The following is a 20,459-nucleotide window of genomic DNA, read 5'->3' as shown; positions in this document are numbered from 1 at the left end:
TCCAGCTGTGTGGGACTGCTTTCACCTGGTTCCATTATTATCTATCTAGTTGTAGCCAGAGAATTAGCTGCTGTGGGTTCTCTCCCCACCTGTTACCTCTAGTATACCCCAAGAATCTATCCTAGGCTCCTTTCTATTTCTCATTCAATGCTGCTCCATAACAGCACCAGCCGCTAATTCCATGAGCATATTATAATCAGAAGCAAACTCTTTTCTATTATTGCACTTTCTAATCAATTTCTGTATGTTGCTGTTTTAATATTACTTAAGACTGATTCACATTAAAATCAATTTTCCATTTCTAAGCTCATCACTCAATTGGTGCAAATCCATTTTAAATTTGCAATCTCACATACCAGTCATAGTAAATTTTAGATTAATTTAAAAAGTAACAACCTTCATATAATTTATGAACAGCAAAAACAACAAAGTCGGCAGAGCAGATCCATGGAGAATTCCACTAATCCTCTCCCCCACCCCTCTAATCAAACCATTAAAACAATGCTCCTTAGAGCATTGGAAGACTTACACACAGGACTTTGGATATTGTCTTTTGAAAATCCAATTAAATTATTGTCCGGATCTGATCAAGATCAGAAACCCTATTTTGGGCCCTGATCAGACGATAAAATACATACTTACCTTCCACCGATTTTTCTGGCCAACCTTCCAATGAGGGATCCTGCAGAACTGAATCAGTGCAGCAAACCTCAGTGGGAGCAGTGGAGAGAATCCATGAAGAAACCACATCCCCTTTATTTAACAGAATATGGCAGCTGGTGCCACGCAAAGAGTCTAAATGTCCAAAGCTTCTTTGAAAAGCTACAGAGAGAAGGTAAGTGGGTAGGGTAAGTCAGGTAACTGGGTAAGAAGGTAAGTGGCTGAGGGGGTAGGGTGAGTAAGGGGATAGGGAGACAGGTGGGTGTAGGGTGGCAGGGTGGATGAGGTGGGTAGGTGGGTGTGTGTGTGTGTGTGTGTGTAGGTGGGTCAGGGATTAATCAGTTTGGATTGGATAGGGTTGTCAAGTTGGGGGCTAGTCAGGTTGGGTCAGGGGTAATCAGGGGGTGAGTAGTGTGGTGGGGTTGAGTTACGTTGGTTCAGGGAGTGAGTTGGAGCAGGAGGATAGTCAGATCAGGTTGGGGGCTAGTCACGTTGAGTTGGGGCGGCTTGAGGGCTCGGTCGGAGTTGGGGGGCGGGGTGATAATTGAGTGGTGGGAGCTACTCAGGTTGGGCTGGGGGTTAGTCAGCTTGGGTTGCAGGGAGTCAGAGGGACAGGGGATCAATGTGAGTGACTGGGGGCTCAGTTGTATAGATTCCCAGGGGTTAGACTAGGTTTCTTCATTTAACATTTCCTGGGTAACTATCCAGGTAAGAAAGTTGCAACGGTCCAAAGTCTCCAGCTCAAACTCAGAGTTGGAGAATCTTCTGGAGGGTCAAGTGGAGCAGGGGAATGGCCCATCAGAAGTTCAGACTTCCCGGGCAATTCCCACGGAGTCACTGTGTTGGGACTTCTGCAGAGTCCTGCGCTGCTTCTTGCAGGGTATTACCAATCTCTGGCCATCTGGAGACTGAAAGATCTAGGCCCCAATCTAACATACACCTTTATTCACTAGTTTAATTACCTCCTCAAAGAGTTCCATTGAATAATGAAACATATTGACTACTAGTAACACTCTTTAGGTATGCAATATTAGCATCTGACTACTGCTGTTAAGCATTTCCTCCACAGCAATTTTTATGCTGACTGGTCTATAATTTTGTGATTCACGTCTTACTCCTTTTTATTAATTGTAGCAATACTTGCTATTGCTCAGTGACTCAAAATCCAACAATTATAATTGTAGAGTTCCTAAAAATATTATCTACTGGCACTTTTATTTCTTCACTATTTTCCTTAAGGATTGTAGGGCGTATTTCATACCTTCCAGGTGTCCTGTATTCAGGAACTAGGGAGGGAGAGAAAACTCCAGCCCTTGCTAAATATCACTATTCTCCTTCCCTTGGTAAACTTCAGGGATAAAAACAAGTTAAGTGAGTGGGCAAAAAAATTGGCAGATGGTGTATAATTTGGGAAAATGTGAGGCTGTCCAATTTGACAGGAAGAACAGAAAAACAGAATCTTATTTAAGTTCAGACTGCAGCATGCTACAGTACAGCTGGATCTGAATGCCCTTGCACATGAATCACAAAAGTTAGCTTGCAGGTATAACAAGTAATTAAGAAGGCAAATGGAATCTTTATTGCAAGGGGGCTGGATTATAAAAGTAGAGAAGTCTTGCTACAACTCTACAGGACATTGGTGAAAGCAAACCTGGAGTGCTGTGTACAGCTTTGGTCTCCTTACTTAAGGAGGGGCGGACTTGCATTGGGAGCAGCTCAGAGAAGGTTCACTAGGCTGATTCCTGGGATGAAGGGTTGTCTCATGAGGAAAAGTTGAGCAGATCGGGCCTATGCTTATTGGGGTTTAGAAGAATGAGAGATATCTTATTAAAACGTATAAGATCCTGAGGGGGCTTGACAGGGTAGATGCTGAGAGAGTGGGGGGGAATGTAGAACAAGGGATACATTTAAAGATAAGGAGCCTCCCATTTAAGACTGATATGATGAGAAATTTCTTCTCTCAGAGGGTTGTTAGTCTATGGAATTCTCTGCCCAAGAGAGCAGTGCAGGTTGGCTCATTCAATGTATTCAAGGCTGAGTTAGACAAATTTTTGATCTACCAAGGGATCAAGGGTTATGGGGGACAGGCTGAAGAATGGAGTTAAGGCCAAAATTAGATTAGTGATGATCTTAAATGAATAGTGGAGCAGGTTCAATGGGCCGAATAGTCTATTCCTTCTCCAATTTCTTATGATAGTATGTCTTTCTTGTGATCAATTTTGCACAAGTAGGTCTAAATTCTTCAGCTCTGTGCATCCTAGTTGTCTACAAGAATAAAGAAGATGATTTCTTCCTTAGGGTACTAAACTATAATAATGATCACACTCAACACTGATCAGGTGTTGTCTCATAGATTAGTCAAGCAACAGCCTGACACAGTAATAATCACAGAATCATACATTACAATGTCTCAGACACCACCATCATCTGTCCTGCTGACAAGACAGATCCAGCAGAGATAGTGGCATAGTGGTATACAGTTGGGAGAGAGTTACCCTGGGAGTCCTCAACATCAACTCTGGCCCCCATGAAGTCTCATGGCATCAGGTCAAACATGAGCAAGGAAACGTCCTACTGATCGCCAAGTACCACCACCAACACCCCCTCACCCCCCTCAGCTGATGAATCAGTGCTCCTTCATGTTGAACACCAATTGGAGGAAGTACTGAGGGTAGCAAGGGTGCAGAATGTACTCTGGGTGGGGGACTTCAACTCCATCACCAAAAATGTCTCAGTAGCACCACGGCAGACCAAGCTGGCCGAGTTCAAAAGGACATAGCAGCTAGACTGGGTCTGCCGCAGGTGGTGAGGGAACCAACAAGAGGGAAAAACATGCTTGACATCATCCTCACCAACTTGCTGCAGATGCATCTGTCCATGACGGTAACGGTAGGAGTGACCACCACACAATCCTTGAGGAGACAATGTCCCATCTTCACATTGAGGATATCCTCCACCGTGTTGTGTGGCACTAACACTGTGCTGAATGGGATAGATTTCGAACAGATCTAACAACTCAAGACTGGGCATCCATGAAGCACTGTGGGCAGTAGAATTGTACTCAGCCACAAACCGTAATCTCATGACCCAGCATTTCCCCCACTCTACCATTACCACCAAGCCAGGGAATCAATCCTGGTTCAATGAATAGTGCAGGAGGGCATTCCAGGAACACCACCAGGCACACCAGAAATGAGTGTCAACCTAGTGAAGCTACAACACAGGATTACTTTCATGCCAAACAGCAAGTGTTAGACAGAACTAAGCAATTCCACAACCAACGGATCAGATCTAAGCCCTGCAGCCCTGCCACATCCAGTCATGAATGGTGGTGGACAATTAAACAGAGGAGGCAGCTCCACAAATATCCTCATCCTCAATGATGACGGAGCCCAGCACATCAGTGCAAAAGATAAGGCTGAAGCATTCGCAACAATCTTCAGCTGGAAGTGCCGAGTGGATGATCCATCTCAGTCTCCACTGGAGGTCCCCAGCATCACAGATGCCAGTCTTCAGCCAATTTGATTCACTCAAAATGATACCTCAAAATGATATCAAAAAATGACTGAAGGCACTGGGTACTGCAAAGGCTAAGGGCCTTGACGATATTCCGGCAATAGTACTGCAGACTTCTGCTCTAGAACTTGCCGTACCCTTAGTCAAGCTGTTCCAACTACAACACTGGCATCTATCCGGCTATGGGGAAAATTGCCCAGGTATGTCCTATACACAAAAAACAGGACAAATCCAACCAGGCCAATTACTGCCCCATCAGTCTACTCTCCATCATCAGTAAAGTGATGGAAGAGGTCATCAATAGTTTTATCAAGCGGCACTTGCTTAGCAATAACCTGCTCACTGACGCACGGTTTGGGTTCTGCCAGGGCCACTCAGTTCCTGACCTCATTACAGCCTTGGTTCAAACTTGGAGAAAAGAGCTGAATTCCTGAGGTGAGGTGAGAGTGACTGCCCTTTACACCAAGGCAGCATTTGACCGAATATGGCATCAAGGAGCCCTAGCAAAACTGGTTTCAATGGGAATCAGGGGGAAAACTCTCCATATGTTAAAGTCATACCTAGCACAAAGGAAGATGATTGTCTTTGTTGGAGGTCTGTCATCTCAGTTCCAGGACATCATTGCAGGAGTTCCTCAGGGTAGTATCCTAGGTCCAACCATCTTCAGCTGCTTCATCAATGACCTTCGTTCCATCATAAGGTCAGAAGTGGGGATGTTCACCGATGATTGCACAATGTTCAGCACCATTCGTGACTCCTCAGATACTGAAGCAGTCCATGTCCAAGTGCAGCAAGACTTGAAAAAAATCCAGGCTTGTGCTGATAATGGCAAGTAACCTTCGCGCCACACAAGTGCCAGGCAATGACCATCTCCAACAAGAGAGAACCTAAAACCTAATCATCACCCCTTGATGTTCAATGGCATTACCATCACTGAATCCCCACTAACAACATCCTGGGGGTTACCATTGACCAGAAACTGAACTGGTCTAGCCATATAAATACTGTAGCTAAAAGAGCAGGTCAGAGGCTAGGAATCCTGTGGCGAGTATCTCACCTCCTGACTTCCCATAAATTAATTTTAAAAAATCTTTCACGATTGATTTTAGCTACTGCTAATTACAATGTACTATGTTCCTCTATGAATTTAAGGCATGTGACAACAAATTCTTATCCAACGAGTGTTAAAGCCGACCAGAGAGGAAAAGTCTTCTAAATGCTTTGTGTTTTTCATATCTTAAATTTGTAACAACTGATGTGAAGAATTAATTTAACACTTTTGCTATTTTCTGATCCCCTGTAATATTTCCACCTAATTTATCCCAGATAAACCATTTCAGTTATAACACTCTCTACCACTTATAATTAAAATAACTCTGGCCCGTATTGTCTTTCTGGTGTACTCATAGCTTTTCCTTAACTGATTTTTGTATCGCTCTCAATCTTCACTACTCATCGATTCCTTGCATCTCCTTCTATTAATGTCCTTTGTCTTTTGGTGTATCCCTCCACAGAAGGTTGAGAAACAGTGAAGCCTTGGGTTCCATATCTCAGAAACCCAGTATTCAAAAGGAGCATTTGTTTAAGGAACATTGATCTCATCTCAGTAAAGACAATTCCAGCTATATGGTTGAGACAATACATAAATGGGGCTCCAGGACCTGCAACACATTGCAAGAAGCTTTTCACAACCTACAAAACAACCTCCAGATAGTAACATTTCAAGAACAGCTTCCAAGGACATTGATGGCTTTCGGAGTGGCCACTACGAGTGGTGCAATAGTTGCACTGAGTAGTTCACTTTCACAGAACTTTCAACACCTGACTGGGTCTATTACACCTGGGATGACACTGACCATGGCCAGAAACCATGGGCTGCAAAGACTTGTCAACTTGCTGCTTTCTGAATGATGATATTATGCCTATTTCCTAAAGGCCTGTCCAATGCCTGCACATGAGAAAGTTTCTGACATGGATTTTTGAATTCCCTTTGCTTTGTAAGAAAAAGGTTGTTGGATTTACACAGAAATTACATGGACATGGCAGGCCATTCAGTCCAACCAGTTTGTGTTTACCACGTGTAAATATGAGCAGTGGTCATAATCACAGTGCCTAACATGTTCCCAAATCCTTTTACTCCACTTTTCATCTACCACCTATCTAACCTATTTTCAAATGGAGATGAGGTTTCTGCTCAATTACTAACTCCTGTGATTTTTTTTTTCTGCCTCATAACAGCTTTAGTGCAAAGTATTCTCCTGTTCTCATGACTGCCTGAAATGAGCATAGACTTGAGACAAGGCTGCTCCACTCCTATCACATCAGAGCCCCCAGATTAGTTGGCCAGAGTCAGAGCTTGTGATGTGCAGGTCCTGACTGGCATTTCTAGTCTTCAACAGCCTAACCAGCTCCTGGCTCCATTAATCAACTGCAGATCGCTACCAGCCAGCTTTCAGCCCATTCCCAATCACCTCCCTGTTCCTGGACTTACCTCGAGGCCTCAGTGTGATGAAGTCACAGCAGATCAGCTGCATTGGTGTACTTTCTTGGCACTTGCAATTTGTTTGTCTATTTTGAAGAAGAAAAATTTACTTTGGTCCTCAGGGCTTCACTGGTGCCCCATTGCTGCACACCACCAAAATCATACCACATCTGTGGTGTTGAAGGATTGAGATCCCATGGGTCTGATTTTGGCTCCTCTGGAAGAACAGCTTCCTGCAATAAGCATCAGCTTTAAGGCTCCAGGGAACCATTGCAGCCACTCACTTACCAAATTCTCTCACTCAGGGAGCATCTTGTAGGATTTTTACACCAATCAAGGTTGAGTGCATTAATTGTCATAAGGGGGAGACATAGTGGTTTAAAAATAGTTAATTGGGGGTGAATACATTTTCTGGCAACTTTGTGAAAAAATATTATGAAAATAAACACTTGAGTACATAGAGTTCTGAGTTAATTTCTTTGTACACTTGCAACATTTGGGGGGAGGTTGATTATATGGGAATTTATGTAGGAATTCGGGAGAAGTCTTTGATAATGACATACTTTGTGAGGGTGTAAGGGTGGGAAGAACAGTGAGATAGGAAGTGAAATTATTTGGTACACTATCTTTTATTCATTGGGAATTTGGATCCACAAGTTATGTCCTCCTTTCTATGGGTTCTCACAGTCATCATCCACCATCTCTCCTTCTTATCAACATCTTCATGCTGTTGGAGGAACTTTCCTTCCATCTTCATCATTGTTCAAAAGCCATTTTGCAAATTTCCAAAATGTTTTCTTCAAATTGAGTTTAACTTAAAAAGTGGCCAAAAAATAGTTTGCTGAATGCTGGGAAATCAAAACTAATTAGGCGTATGAGTTGACTTAAACAAGCATTCTCTACCACTGATAAGAGGTTAGCATTAAGAGCTGAGGAAAGGAATAACTCACTAGTGGGGTGGAAATATGCTACGCCTTTTCTATTTTTTGTAAACCCTTTCTTGAAAGAAAGATTCAGAACTTATGAAATGAAAATGGAATTTGATATGCCTAGGTATTTATGCCTCAATAATTTCAACATCTTCCAAGACGCTTATGTGACTGTTAGAGATTACTGACACCAAAAGAGGTGAATACTGAAAGAGATGAACAATGTAGACATATGTGTCATGCAGGTCAAGTGAATGGAAAAATTGATTTATTCATTGAATCTAGAATTATAGACATCCTCTCTGACAGACTCTCTTTATTAGGTGTAAGCTCTCTTATTAGTCAGAAGTTCTCTTTGCCTAATCTGGTTTTTTTTCTGCAGTAATCTTTATCCAGCTTATCTAAAAGGACACATTTAGAAGTATAAAGTATATCCATATCAGAGAGTAAGTGGTTTTATATGAATCACATTTTACGGATATATGAACCAGTTATAGGTAGTGTTTCACTTCATTGTTAAAGTTGTCTGACATTAAAGAAAGTGATAGTTAAGACAGCTATCTCAGAAACAGTGACCACCCATTAGGTGGATTAATCCAGAATGGATGGTCTGGTTGCCTCACCATTGAAGGTCTCATCAACTCAAAGTTTCAGAAACTAACACCATCATCCCATGTAAGGAAGAAGATCAATCAAACCATGCCACTCACAAGGATAAGCTTGTATAAACTCTAAGAACATTTCGCCCATGTGTAGACTCTAATCTGTTCAAGAGACTGCCTATCAATGCTGTTAACTTGTCAGAAACTAAGGAGTTAACTTCTCAACCAGTCTTTCAATTTACACAAGTTTTAGACTCCGAATATTCAATAATCCAATTAATGCTGAATAATAGGTTATAACCTATTATTCATTTTGTTAAGTAACTCCATCCATTAGTTACTTGTTGTTCAAATTGCACAGTGACCCTGACTACAACTGTTTGTGCCTATTAATTGCTTGTATAATCAATGCTTAAAGAGTGATAATTATGATCTTTTAGCTGTTAGTGTGGCGTCTTGTGGTGCAGTGGTAGTGCCCCCACCCTACCTCTGAGCAAAAAGCCACTCTGGGACTTTTGATGGTCATGGAAGGTGCATTCATAACATGGCCAAACAGGCTAATCTTTTCAATATGCCTGTGGCAGGTGATAATCTCCTGGTCAGCCAGATCCTGCAGGAGGTAATGGCAAACCACTGTAGTACCTTGCCAAGCCTAACCATGGACCAATGCATGGAAGTCCATGTTGCCAAAGCCCTTTTAGGGCATGGTACCTGAAGAGAGAGAGAGAGTTGTTAGTGCAAGACTTGTTGCCTGAGCAACAACAGGAATATTAGCAACAAGACTGGCTCACAATGATAGCTTCACCAAGATGAGGGTCATCAATGGTTGGAGCCCTTTTGAAAATAATACAAAAATGAACACTGAAAAACAGCCAATTTTGATGCCAAATTTCAGATACCAGATTTGATAAATGAAATCTCTAAAGTGTTTTCTCCCTTCATTCAGGAAATGATGGGTCCAAGCTAATAATGCAGGGATTGTCATCACCCAAGTAAAAGAAAGAAAGACTAGTATTTATATCTCATCTTTCATGCCTACAGGACATCTCAAAGTGTTTTGCAGCAATGAAGTGCTTTTGAAGTGTAGCTACTTTTGTAATTAGAAAACCTAGCAGCCAATTTGCACAGTGACTCCTAAAAAGCTGTAAAGTGATAATGACCAGATAATCAGTTTTTGTGATATTATTTGAAGGATAAATATTGGGCAGAACACCAGAATTCCCTGCTCTTCATTGAAATATTTCCATGGGATCTTTTACATCCACCCAAACAGGCAGATGATGCCTCAGTTGAGCACATCAACTAAAAGACAGCACTCCTTCAGTACTGCACTAGAGCGTCAGACTTGATTTTTATACTTAAGACCTGGGACTTGAACACAAAACCTTGTGAATCAGAGGCAAGAGCATTACCAACCGAGCCATAACTGGCATGTACAGTCCAACCATAGTATCAACCAAAATGCGAATGTGCCTATGCAGATACTAAAATAAGTTGCTTAAAGGCCATCCTTATGCACAAAGTTTGAATACAACAAAATAGGATTGTGATAAACTTGAAATCCTTAGTGTTTGACAAAATAACAGATAAACCATTTCAAGAAATGTATCTTTTTATTGTCAATGCCACCAAATGTACCAGCAATGGTTATTACACACAGGTGAGTAAAACCAAAAAGAGGAAATGTATCTAAGTTAATCAAAGACATAAATAATAATGAAAAGGGACTAAGTTCAGACAAAGTGGGATACAGGGTACTTTGATAAAGTGGATTCAAAATTGGCTTAGTTGTAGGAGACAGAGGGTGATGACAGAAGGATGCTTTAGTGACTGAAAGCCAGTGTCTAGTGGTGTACCACAGGGATCTGTGCTGGGTCCCCTATTATTTGTCATTTATATAAACAACATAGATGACTATGTTGGGGGGTTAGGATTAGTAAGTTTGCAGATGACACAAAGATTGGCCGGGTGGTTAATAGTGAGGTTGAGTGTCTTGGGCTACAGGAAAATATTGACGGGATGGTCACATAGGCAGATAAGTGGCAGATGGAATTTAACCCTGAAAAGTGTGAGGTCATACACTTTGGAAGGAGTAATTTGACAAGGACGTATTCAATGAATGGCATGACACTAGGAAGTTCTGAGGAACAAAGGGGCCTTGGTATGTGTGTCAATAGATCTCTGAAGGTGGAGGGGCATGTTTGTGGGGTGGTGAAAAAGGCAAATGGGACACTTGCCTTTATCAATTGAGGCACAGATTACAAAAGTAGGGAGGTCATGTTGGAGTTGTATAGAACCTTAGTGAGGCCACAGCTGGAGTATTGTGCGCAGTTCTAGTCCCCACATTATAGGAAGGATGTGATTGCAGTGGAGGGGGTGCAGAGGAGATTCACCAAGATGTTGCCTGGGATGAAACATTTAATTTATGAAGAGAGGTTGGATAGACTTGGGTTGTTTTCGTCGGAGCAGAGAAGACTGAGGGGCAACCTGATCGAGGTGTATAAGATTATGAGGGGCATGGACAGGGTGGATAGGGAGCAGCTGTTCCCCTTAGTTGAAGGATCAGTCACAAGGGGACATAAGCTCAAGGTGAGGGGGTAGGAGGTTTAGGGGGATGTGAGGAAAAACTTTTTTACCCAGAGGGTGGTGACAGTCTGGAATGCGCTGCCTGGGAGGGTGGTGGAGGTGGGTTGCCTCACATCCTTTAAGAAGTACCTGGATGAACACTTGGCACGTCATAACATTCAAGACTATGGGCCAAGTACTGGTAAATGGGATTATGTAGGTAGGTCAGGTGTTTCTCACGTGTCAGTGCAGACTTGATGGGCCCAAGGGCCTCTTTTGCACTGTGTGATTCTGTGATTCTGTGAAAGTATATCATTCTTTGTGTGCAATGTTACAGGTCCTCTTCTAGACCCCCTAGGAGCCCAGACACAAATCAGGTTCGCCAAATCAACTTCATATTAAGGGGTACAGTCAGACTGTTCACTTTGCTGTCCATATGGCAATACTGTTTAGTCTCAGATACTCCCAGGCGGCACATCAACCATGATAAATATAAGCTATGTGGATGTGAATGTCAGAAAAGGGAAAACCTAGTCAAATATTCTTAAGTGTATGGTAGGAAACTGCGTTAACAGAAATTCCCATGTTTTTTCCCCTTGTATTTTTGTATTAAGTATATGGTTTCAGTGACTCAAGTTGCACAGTTAAACTTTAAGCTATAAATACAAGATAAAATTACTGAAATAATTTGCCTTAGCAATATGTACGTATTATAATAATTGTTGCTCCCGAATATGTTTTATTGCAAAGATACAATAATACATTTAGTTTTCTTCCAAGTGGGGAGCAAGGAGATTATTGCTGAGTTTCTTTACGAAATAAGATATTGGCACTGGGGAAGAAAAGGTATAAGTGGGTCTAACACGGTGCTGTGCATGGCACTAAAGCCGTTTGGACTAGATTAGCTCTCAGACGAGAAACCTACAACAGCAAAGCGTTAATTAAGTGCTTGTGCTTCAAAATGCATTTTCTTAAATCCTCGAGAAATCAAGTGAACAAAAACGACCCTTCGGTACTCAGAATCACAGGATTTTAACGGCACACACGGAGGCCATTCGGCCCATCTGATCGCCCAGCGACCTAACCGCTGATTAACGCTGAACTTGGGGAGAATTCAAACACGGCAAAGGCTGAAAACAAGGAAATAAACAACAGCTTGAAGGTGAAGATTATCATTCAGAAGCGCGTGCATGTATTAGGTTCGAGATCATAATAATCTGTTTGCAGCACAGATGATTTTTTATATATATATATATATATCATTCTTACAGAGAATGGACAGACTGTCCGACAACACGGGGACGCCTAAAGAAAGCCACGTAGGATCAAAGGAAAACCAAACTTCGGAAGTGTTCCCTTAAAGAGGCAGCAAATGTAACATTATTACTTGCTCGGTTAAGCGCGCCCGACAACTGAGACTTTCCCAACTTGGACTGTTCAAACTCTCACTTACTTGTCCTTGTCATTCTCCGAGTAGCGTCTGATGAAAAGCCCCGTTAGATTCTCGTCCAGGTGCCCGCTGTAGTTAGTCTGGATGATGTACTCCTGCCCTGTCTCCAGTTTGCCGTCCAGTTCGATCACCAGGTAGTCGTTCTCAAATTCAACCCAGATGTCTTGAATGTTCGGAGTGGGGCGAAGCTTGGCATCAGAGGGGCTGCCGGCCACAGTGACAGTCACCCCGGAGTAATTGAGGTGCTGACTGTGAATCAGGATGATCTCAGTCTCCTCTCTACACATCACTGTCACATTGGCCTGGCCGATCAAAAAGTAGAGACCGTCCTGCCCCGGCACCTGCTTTGGCCAGAGCTCCAGTTGGTAATGACTGGGGAAGAGGTTGCTTGGCAAACGGGAGTTGTTCCAAGGTCCCCACCGCTCAGGCACGGTCGCTGTGCCAGGGGGCTCCCAGGGCGTTGGGAAGATCTCCTCGGCTTTCCCAGTTCTCAGCCTGGCGTAAAGAATCGTAAAAACAGTTGAAATCACCAGTAAAGCTAGGATGAGGAGAGTGAAAAACGCAACCACTTTCTTGCTGAGATAGAACCCAGAGTTAGACTTTGGTCCCATTTTTGATCCCGGGTCCTTATGTGATCTCCAGCTCTGCTGACTTTATTCACATTTTATTAAAGGTCTCAAATTGCCGGAGTGAGAAAGGATTGAAACTGATCCCATTCGGACCAACATCAATCTGACTAGCAATCGGAATAGTTTTTGGTGAGGTTACACCACGTCAAACGCCCAGTGATATCCCATTTTACCAATAGCAGAAAGCGTACTGTTTTTAAATACTTTGAGTGCCTCAGATCACTTTGAATATGAAGGTGGAGTCTGTTCGCGAAGAGATTCGAGTAGAATGTGAAAAATCAGATAAAAGGGCTTTGCGTCTTGCTTACATTAAGTAATTCGTAGAACTACATTTGAAATAGTACTTGATTATTCTACAACAAACTGGTAGAAAACTGAGATCAATAGCACCCATTGTTTGAGTGCCATTTGAGACCAACATACCTCGCTGATTTGATGCCAGTGGTGCCATTCTGGAGCTCATGCTCCCGTTAACCACCCTCTCTTAACTTCCCACAACTCAACAAAAGGACCCCACTCAGCCAGTGCTGCTTAAAGGGGTCACCAGCTATTTACAGGTTAGAAGCTGGTTGAGATCTTCTGGCTGTTGCTATAATTCGACAAGTGTTTGGTGACTTCTTTAGTTGTTCCAAGTTGCAAAAGTCTACAGAGAGTGTTGTATTAACTGCTGGTGGATTTTCTGCTGACTTGTGGACTTCTGGACAAACCAGTTGCTGCTGGACATGGATAACCTAGTAGGCATTCTGTTTGGAATATGAGCCTGGGGGCAGAGTTTTTCGCTTGGTGTGTGGGCACACACGAAAGTCTGAAGTGCACACACTGACAACTAAGAGGCCTATTAAGATCATTAAAGTAGTAATTAACTGAGATTTCTCATTGTCCATCCAATGTTACTGTTGGTGGGCGGACAAGCGAATCAGCCAGGTGGCCTTTGCATTTTCCAGAAAACCTCATCCACGGGCAGGATGAGGTTTCCGTTATTAAATGAAAAATAAATAAAAACGCTTGGACAGAATTTTCATCAGGTATATGTCCTGGTGACTGATTCTGATGCATGGGCATTGTGTCCCGATTTTTAAACTCTTTATTTATTGCTTTTAAAGTCTTCAGTTCCCTGAGACAGCTCTCTGCCTTCAAGGAGCTTTCATTCAGCGCTGACTTCAGCGTTCGCTCTTCTCCTGCCCCCAACCCCCACCCCCACCCTGACCCCGACCCCGACCCCGACCCCGACCCCGACCCCGACCCCGGCAGCACTGAGTTTCTCAGCGCGCCTTTTATGCTGGCTGGCCATTAATTAGCCAGTCAGCGTGAAATCACAGTCGGGGGCTGATTCCATGTGAGTCCAGACCCACAGCAACGTGGTTGACCCTTAAATGCCCTTCTGAACAAGGGCAATTAGGGATGGACAATAAATCCTGACCTAGGCAGCAACACCCACATCCCATGAACAAATTTGTTTTTAAAACCATAGTTTTCCAACCACTGTTACATCAGGAAGGTCACTGAGACTCTCTATTCATTAAGAACTGATTACATTTCATTCCCTCTTGCTAGAGAGAAGCAGGTGGAATGAGGATTACAGGCTTGTGCATGGTGCAGAGCACCATTGAATGCACACGCATTTCTTCGTGGCTTCTACATTGTCATTCACAACCTTGTTGATGGTTTGGAAAATCAACAGCATGGTGACTTCATTCTGAGAGCAGGCGGAATCTTGGTTCCCAGGCAAATTGTAGATTGGATTGGGCATTGCATGTTTACCTCTCAGTTCCTTGTTCCTATGCAGGGTGCCACTCTGCCATATAGTGAAAACGAAAGAGATTCCACTCTCTCAATGTCCAGCTGTGATCATAGGGAGAGGATCATACAGGTCAATGTCCTATATCCTGGCAGTCCATTGTGTCAGTTATGTTTCCACCACCATAGCAAACCAAAGGGTGGCAACTAGGTGACATGGGCTATCCACTGATGATATGGCTGATGACTCTGATGGAAAACCAAGCACATACGTGCAGTATGCATACAATGAAAGCCATGCTGCCACAAGATATCTACGGGAGCAAACCAGTGCTTCTACTGCCTGGAGCACTCTGGAGGAGCCCTGCAGTACTCGGCACAGCGGGTCAAGATTTGTGGCAGTCTGCTGCATGCTGCAATCCATGAGGAGGAGGAACAGGAGCATGAAGGAGAGGGAGAGGAGGGTGAAGTGGAGGAAGAGGAAAAGAGAAGGCAACCTAATCAGCTGCTTTCTGGCTGGGCCGTCCATGACGAACTCATTCGACTGCGACACCAGTAACCACAGCCCCAGTTCCCCATTCATTATCAGTCCCACACCTCTTGTCAGTGAACATCACAGCATCTATCTGACCACAATATAAAAATAAACATTCCAAACCAAATTTATAATTCAAATCATTCCTTATGCATGCAAAGGCTAGTTAATTACCTTTGTGCATTCCCTTAGTGCCTGTCTTCCATGTAAGAAGCTGAAAAGCTGGAGCATGAGGAAGAGAAAAATGAGGATGTTGAAGAGGAGGAGATGGATGATGAGAAAGAGGAAGGGAAGCTGCAGCCTAAACACCCACTTTCTGGTCAGGCTGTGTGTGAAGAATGAATTCTAGCATGTTACCAGTAACCTCACCCATGTGCTTTGCCTGTCCTAGTCTCCTATATAGTTCTATCCCAGTGACTGCAGCATGACTGGTGACTGGTGGAAGGCTGCTGACTGAGACTGCAGGTGGCCTTGGAGAATGAACTCATGCTGTTCTGGACCTAGAAGGCTTGCTGCGCAATGCACCATCTTGGTATAGGTGACAGCAGACTGGGCTGGTTGGCTAACAGGCATTAGCAAAGGCACTGGCAGATTGACATGGGTGAGAGGACCGATTATGTCATCCTGAGAGAGGATCACCTGGTTTGTGCTTCACAAATTCACTGCTATTCCCATGGGGTGGCACCTCAGTGATCCTAGTGAAGTATTGGCGGGCAGATTGTTGGACTGTTGTGACATCCTATAAGCCCCTTTTTCACACTGTAATCCACAGCCAAGATGACAGCAGTCTGCACTTGCATGGCAGCTAACTGACCTTTCATGACCTCAGTCAGAGCGTCCACTGCAGCACTCAGGCTTCTAATGGAACCAGCTTGTGTTGCAATGGAAGCTGAGATATGGGCCATCTGATGGAGTTTGGACAGTTGGGTGCACAAGTATGCTGATGGAGTTGGCCAACATTTGCATGCTGGAAGGGATGGGCTCTAATATTTGTATAAAGGCCTGGGTCAAATTGGTGCTGGACCCCTATGCGCATTTTGAAATTGATCACAGGCTTCCTAGCAGGTTCACAACTACATTAAACATTTTGTTGTGAATACCCATGTGTCGGTTGTCCCTTCGCCATGCTTATCTGAATCCTCTGAGAAGAACCCATGTGCAACATTCCTCCAGCAAGCTGGTACCTGCCTTATCCTTGCCCGCTGACCTGGTTGCAGTCCATCTGGGCCTTATCTTTCACCACGTGCAGGTCCCACCTCGTTGTTATCCTCTAACTTATGCACTGTGTCAGTATCTGAGCTGATCATGAGAGTGTGAAATTGAAATATAGTGTGTCTTCTTGCTGTTCCTCCAATACCTGGCCAGGTTAAGTTCATAGGCGTCTGAAAGGAAATAGGCACAGAGGTAAGGTGGTGGCGTGGGGAGCAGGGAAGAGTAAGAGATGCATGTTTATACCATCTGTAGCTTATAAATCAGGAGACAATTTAGGTGAGGGAGTGGTGGGATGTGAAAAGGAGAATTACGAATGAGGATAGCATCATCATTGACAGTTCCAACCCCTCTACTGTCCACTGTCTCAGTAATGGCCAGTACAACAATGACCAACACTGCCTCCTCCATGGGGCTAGTACCTTTGGGTGAGCTTGTCCCTCTCTGGTTAGTTCATGCTGTTTCTGGTTGTGTGTAATCTTCGTCTGCAAGAGAGAGGGAAGTACGTTAGTCTGTGTTGTACAATGTATTTGGCTAATGTGGCTGTCATGGTTGAAAAGTTGGTACTGTGTATAGCTGTGAGATGTGGATATGGTAGAACATATGAATATCAGATATGAATCAGATTGATAGAAAATTGTTGGTAGGTGGGTGATGGTGCTGTGGTGAATTGTGCAGAGTGGGGGGCTAGTGATACAAACAGTAGGATATGGCATTTGAGTATAGATTCACTGATGTTGACCACTTGTGTGAGGACATGGAAATTCTTGCAGCACTGAATCTTCGGTTTGACACCTGACATCGATTTCCATGGCTAATTGATCCCACTGGCTACTTAGCGTGTGTCTGGAGGGCCTTTTGTCCCCCTGTGGATAAAGGACATCTCTCCTCCTTTGCACTTCCTCCACCAAGACTTCCAATGCTGCATCCAGAAACCTTGGATCCTGCTTTCTCTTTCTCTCGTGTTGTGTCATTCCTGTGTTTCACTGACCTGATTCACTTACTGCATAACCGCCAACATCTGTTCCAGTCGCAATGGACTTCCCTCAAGAGGTGCCATCTAGCTTTAAACTGTAATGTAGCTTTAAGTTGTGCAGTCTAGCTTTAACTGGTGGTAGCCGCTCATGATATTGGCCCCTTGTTCAGGCATCCAGCCAATCAACAGCACAATTAGCACTGGCTGGTTGCTGAAATATTTTATAACAGCAGGCAGCACGATGTTGGTGAGCTGCCTGCATTGTAGTCAAGGGGTGTAAGTTAAGTGCTCATCTGGATTACTGCCCCTATTTTTGAGGCTATTGAATTTAACCTACTGCATTTATTAACTTTTTTATTACTTAAAAGTATTGGTGCAGATTTAGAAGCAAACACAGCTGTTTGACTTCAGGCAATCTTATTGCTGGTTGTTGTTCCCTTGAGTTTCGTGTAACAGACCTCAATGCAGATTGGAGCCTGGGTTATGAGAAACAGGCACCCTGCAACATTTAATTCGGTTGGCAAATAGAAATCCTTCCTGAACTTGAAAAGTAAAGTAACATGACTATAACAAATGAGATCTGTACAATTGTAATGAAAAATGCGGTATTTAAAATTAAACACTGGCGACAGGTGAATTCAGGATTGATATCAGGTAGCAATTCTTAACAAAGTAATTCATACTTAAAATTATTTTTTACGCACTGGATAGGAGATAATAGGGCACATTTTGATAAATTGCCCTCACATTGGCCATAATTTTCTATTCATTAGCTTTATTCCAAATATCTACATTTTCATTCTGTGCTGTCTTGTACCATTCACCCAGGTTTCTCAATCTTAAAGAATAACCTCACTCTGGCAGTGAAGCATCACATGTCGGAAAATAAGTTATGGGACAATTAGGCGCTTTACAAACCATAGGTTTAAGGTTTCATCCACGTATGTGTTACATAATGCTGGAAAAGACTGCACGCAGTCCTTGTCTACATATATTACTAGCACTGAAGTAAGGAAATGGGTGTGAGGAGGAAAGAAAAGAGAAAGTCTCAGATAGGGTGGAAGGCAGGAGTGATTTCAATGACAAACAAGGTGATAGTGCAGGGCAAAAGGGGTTGGTAATGGGATAATGTAGTGATTGTAAGTAAAACCTTTCCTACTGTTTAGGGATCATGTGATAGTATTAACGAATCATCCCTAAGTGCAGGTAATCTTAGGGGTGAAGCTTTCTAGTCATGGACCTGGTTCAAACATGTAGCTTCTTCAGGAACTTTGTAAATAAAGTTAACTGTTTCAAGTAAGAAACCTGTCTGCTACAGCAAGTTTGTTACAGACAGGCAAAGAAACAAAAGACTGTAAATGACAACAGCAGATTCATTACCAGCACCCAATGTATGAGAAAAATGGGGCAGTGGTTATGATTTGATAGCTTCGAGTTCAATGTGAGTCCAGGAGGCTCATTAAGAGATGATCAGAATGTCCTGCAAGTCTGTGCTCCTTCCTTAAATGGAAGTCTAACCAACCCATATACACCACCTTTATTTTTTGCATCACTGAAAATATCCCCACATTGAACAACTTCTCCTTTGACTCCTCTCATTTCCTCCAACTGAAAAGTGTCACCATGGGAAACCATTTGGGTCCTGGTTATGCCTGCTTTTTTCTGGGACACGGGAATATTCCTTGTTTCAGTCCTACATATGTCCTTTACTTCTATTTCCGATATATTGATGGCTGTATTGGTGTTGCTTCCTACAATCATTCCAAACTAAAAAAAAATCATCAACTTTGCTTCCAATTTCCAGTCTTCCTTACCTCACATGGTCCATTTTTGACTCCTCCTTTCCCATCTTCAATTCTGGGGCTAGGTCATCAATCAATATCTAGTACAAGCCTACTAACACACTTCCTGACTGCACTTCACAGTCACCAATGTCCTATGAGGGCTTTATTCCATTCTTCCAGTTTCTCTGTCTCCAGCGCATTTGCTCTGACAATGCCAACTTCCCAATATGCCTTCCTTTGTTTTCAACTGAGGATTCCCCATCGCAATGGCTGATTGGGTGCTTGACTGTGTCTGTCCCATTTCTCACAATTCTGCTCCTACCACCTCCCTTTCAGAACTGCAATGGGGTTCCCATTCTCTTCACCTTCCATCCCACCAGTATCCACATTCAATGAATTATCCTTCAATATTTCTGCCAAGTCCAGCACAATGCCACAAGCAAACATATCTTGCTCTTCCCTCCCCTTCCAGTGTTCCAAAGGAAACATTCCCTCCATGACATTCTAATCCACTTTTCCAACACCTCCTCTCCTTTTTACCGTAACTTCCCATGCAAATACAGGAGACGCAACAGCTGTCCTTTCACCTCCATCCTTGTCACCTTCCTGGGCCCCACAGACCTCAGGTGAACAGTGATTTATTACACTATTTCCAATTTAGTGTACTGTATTCGCTGCTCACAGCGCAGTCTTCTCTACATTTGGCGGACCAAATGTTGAACACCTCCGCAAAAGTGAACCCAAGCTTCTGGTTGCCTGTCATTTTAATTCTCCACCCATGCTCCAACCTCTCTGTCCTCCACCTCCTCAACTGTTCCAATGAAGCTGAAAAGAAGCTTGAGGAATAGCACACTCATTTTTCAGTGAGGTACTTTCCAGCCTTCTGGTAATGTTGCTGGTTATGATTTTGTAGTTGCCATTTGCAGTTCCTCTTGAGTTATCTTTTGCTCCATTCATATCTCATTCTGCCCTGCACCACCATCCTTTTGTTTTATTAAAATCTCTCCTGCCTTCCATCCTATCACAGACTTTCCCTGTCTTTCTCTGCCCCTGTAACTTGCTAAAAATTTGTTACACATCTAACGATTTCCAGTTCTGTTGAAAGGTTAACTCTGATTCTCCCTCCACATATGCTAACTGACCTGTTGAATATTTCTAGTATTTTCTGTTTATAATTTCCGATTTCCAGCATCTGCAGTATTATGCCATTTGTGGACATAATACTATGTTTACATTGGATCATGAGTTGCTCTGGGATGAATCTAACAGTGCCTGTTCTTAAATTTGCCCTCAGGCATTTAGGTTTTCAAACCTTTGCGTAGCAAGTTACTGACAATATCGCACTGATATGACACTGGAATTGCCAATTTTTATGACCGATGAAC

The 20,459-nt window shown here is 43.2% G+C and overlaps 1 protein-coding gene across 4 annotated transcripts in view; it reads right to left on the bottom strand.

Moving 5' to 3' along the window:
• Positions 1-13,057, bottom strand: part of LOC121276969 (aminopeptidase Q-like) — a 239,842-nt gene extending 226,785 nt beyond the window's left edge. For 3 of the 4 annotated variants that reach the window (XM_041185717.1, XM_041185719.1, XM_041185718.1), the window contains exon 1: positions 12,208-13,055. In XM_041185717.1, the coding sequence (XP_041041651.1) occupies positions 12,208-12,815 (608 nt within the window). In that variant the 5' untranslated portion in view covers positions 12,816-13,055. Of the gene's footprint in view, positions 1-12,207 lie in introns of all 4 variants that reach the window. The other variant, XM_041185720.1, reaches the window with a different exon arrangement.
• Positions 13,058-20,459: the final 7,402 nt, after the last annotated feature.

This window comes from Carcharodon carcharias, chromosome 4 (assembly GCF_017639515.1).
Source record: "Carcharodon carcharias isolate sCarCar2 chromosome 4, sCarCar2.pri, whole genome shotgun sequence".
Lineage (NCBI taxonomy): Eukaryota > Metazoa > Chordata > Chondrichthyes > Lamniformes > Lamnidae > Carcharodon > Carcharodon carcharias.
Note: the sequence above shows the minus strand (reverse complement) of the source record. Positions and strands in the feature narration are given on the sequence as shown.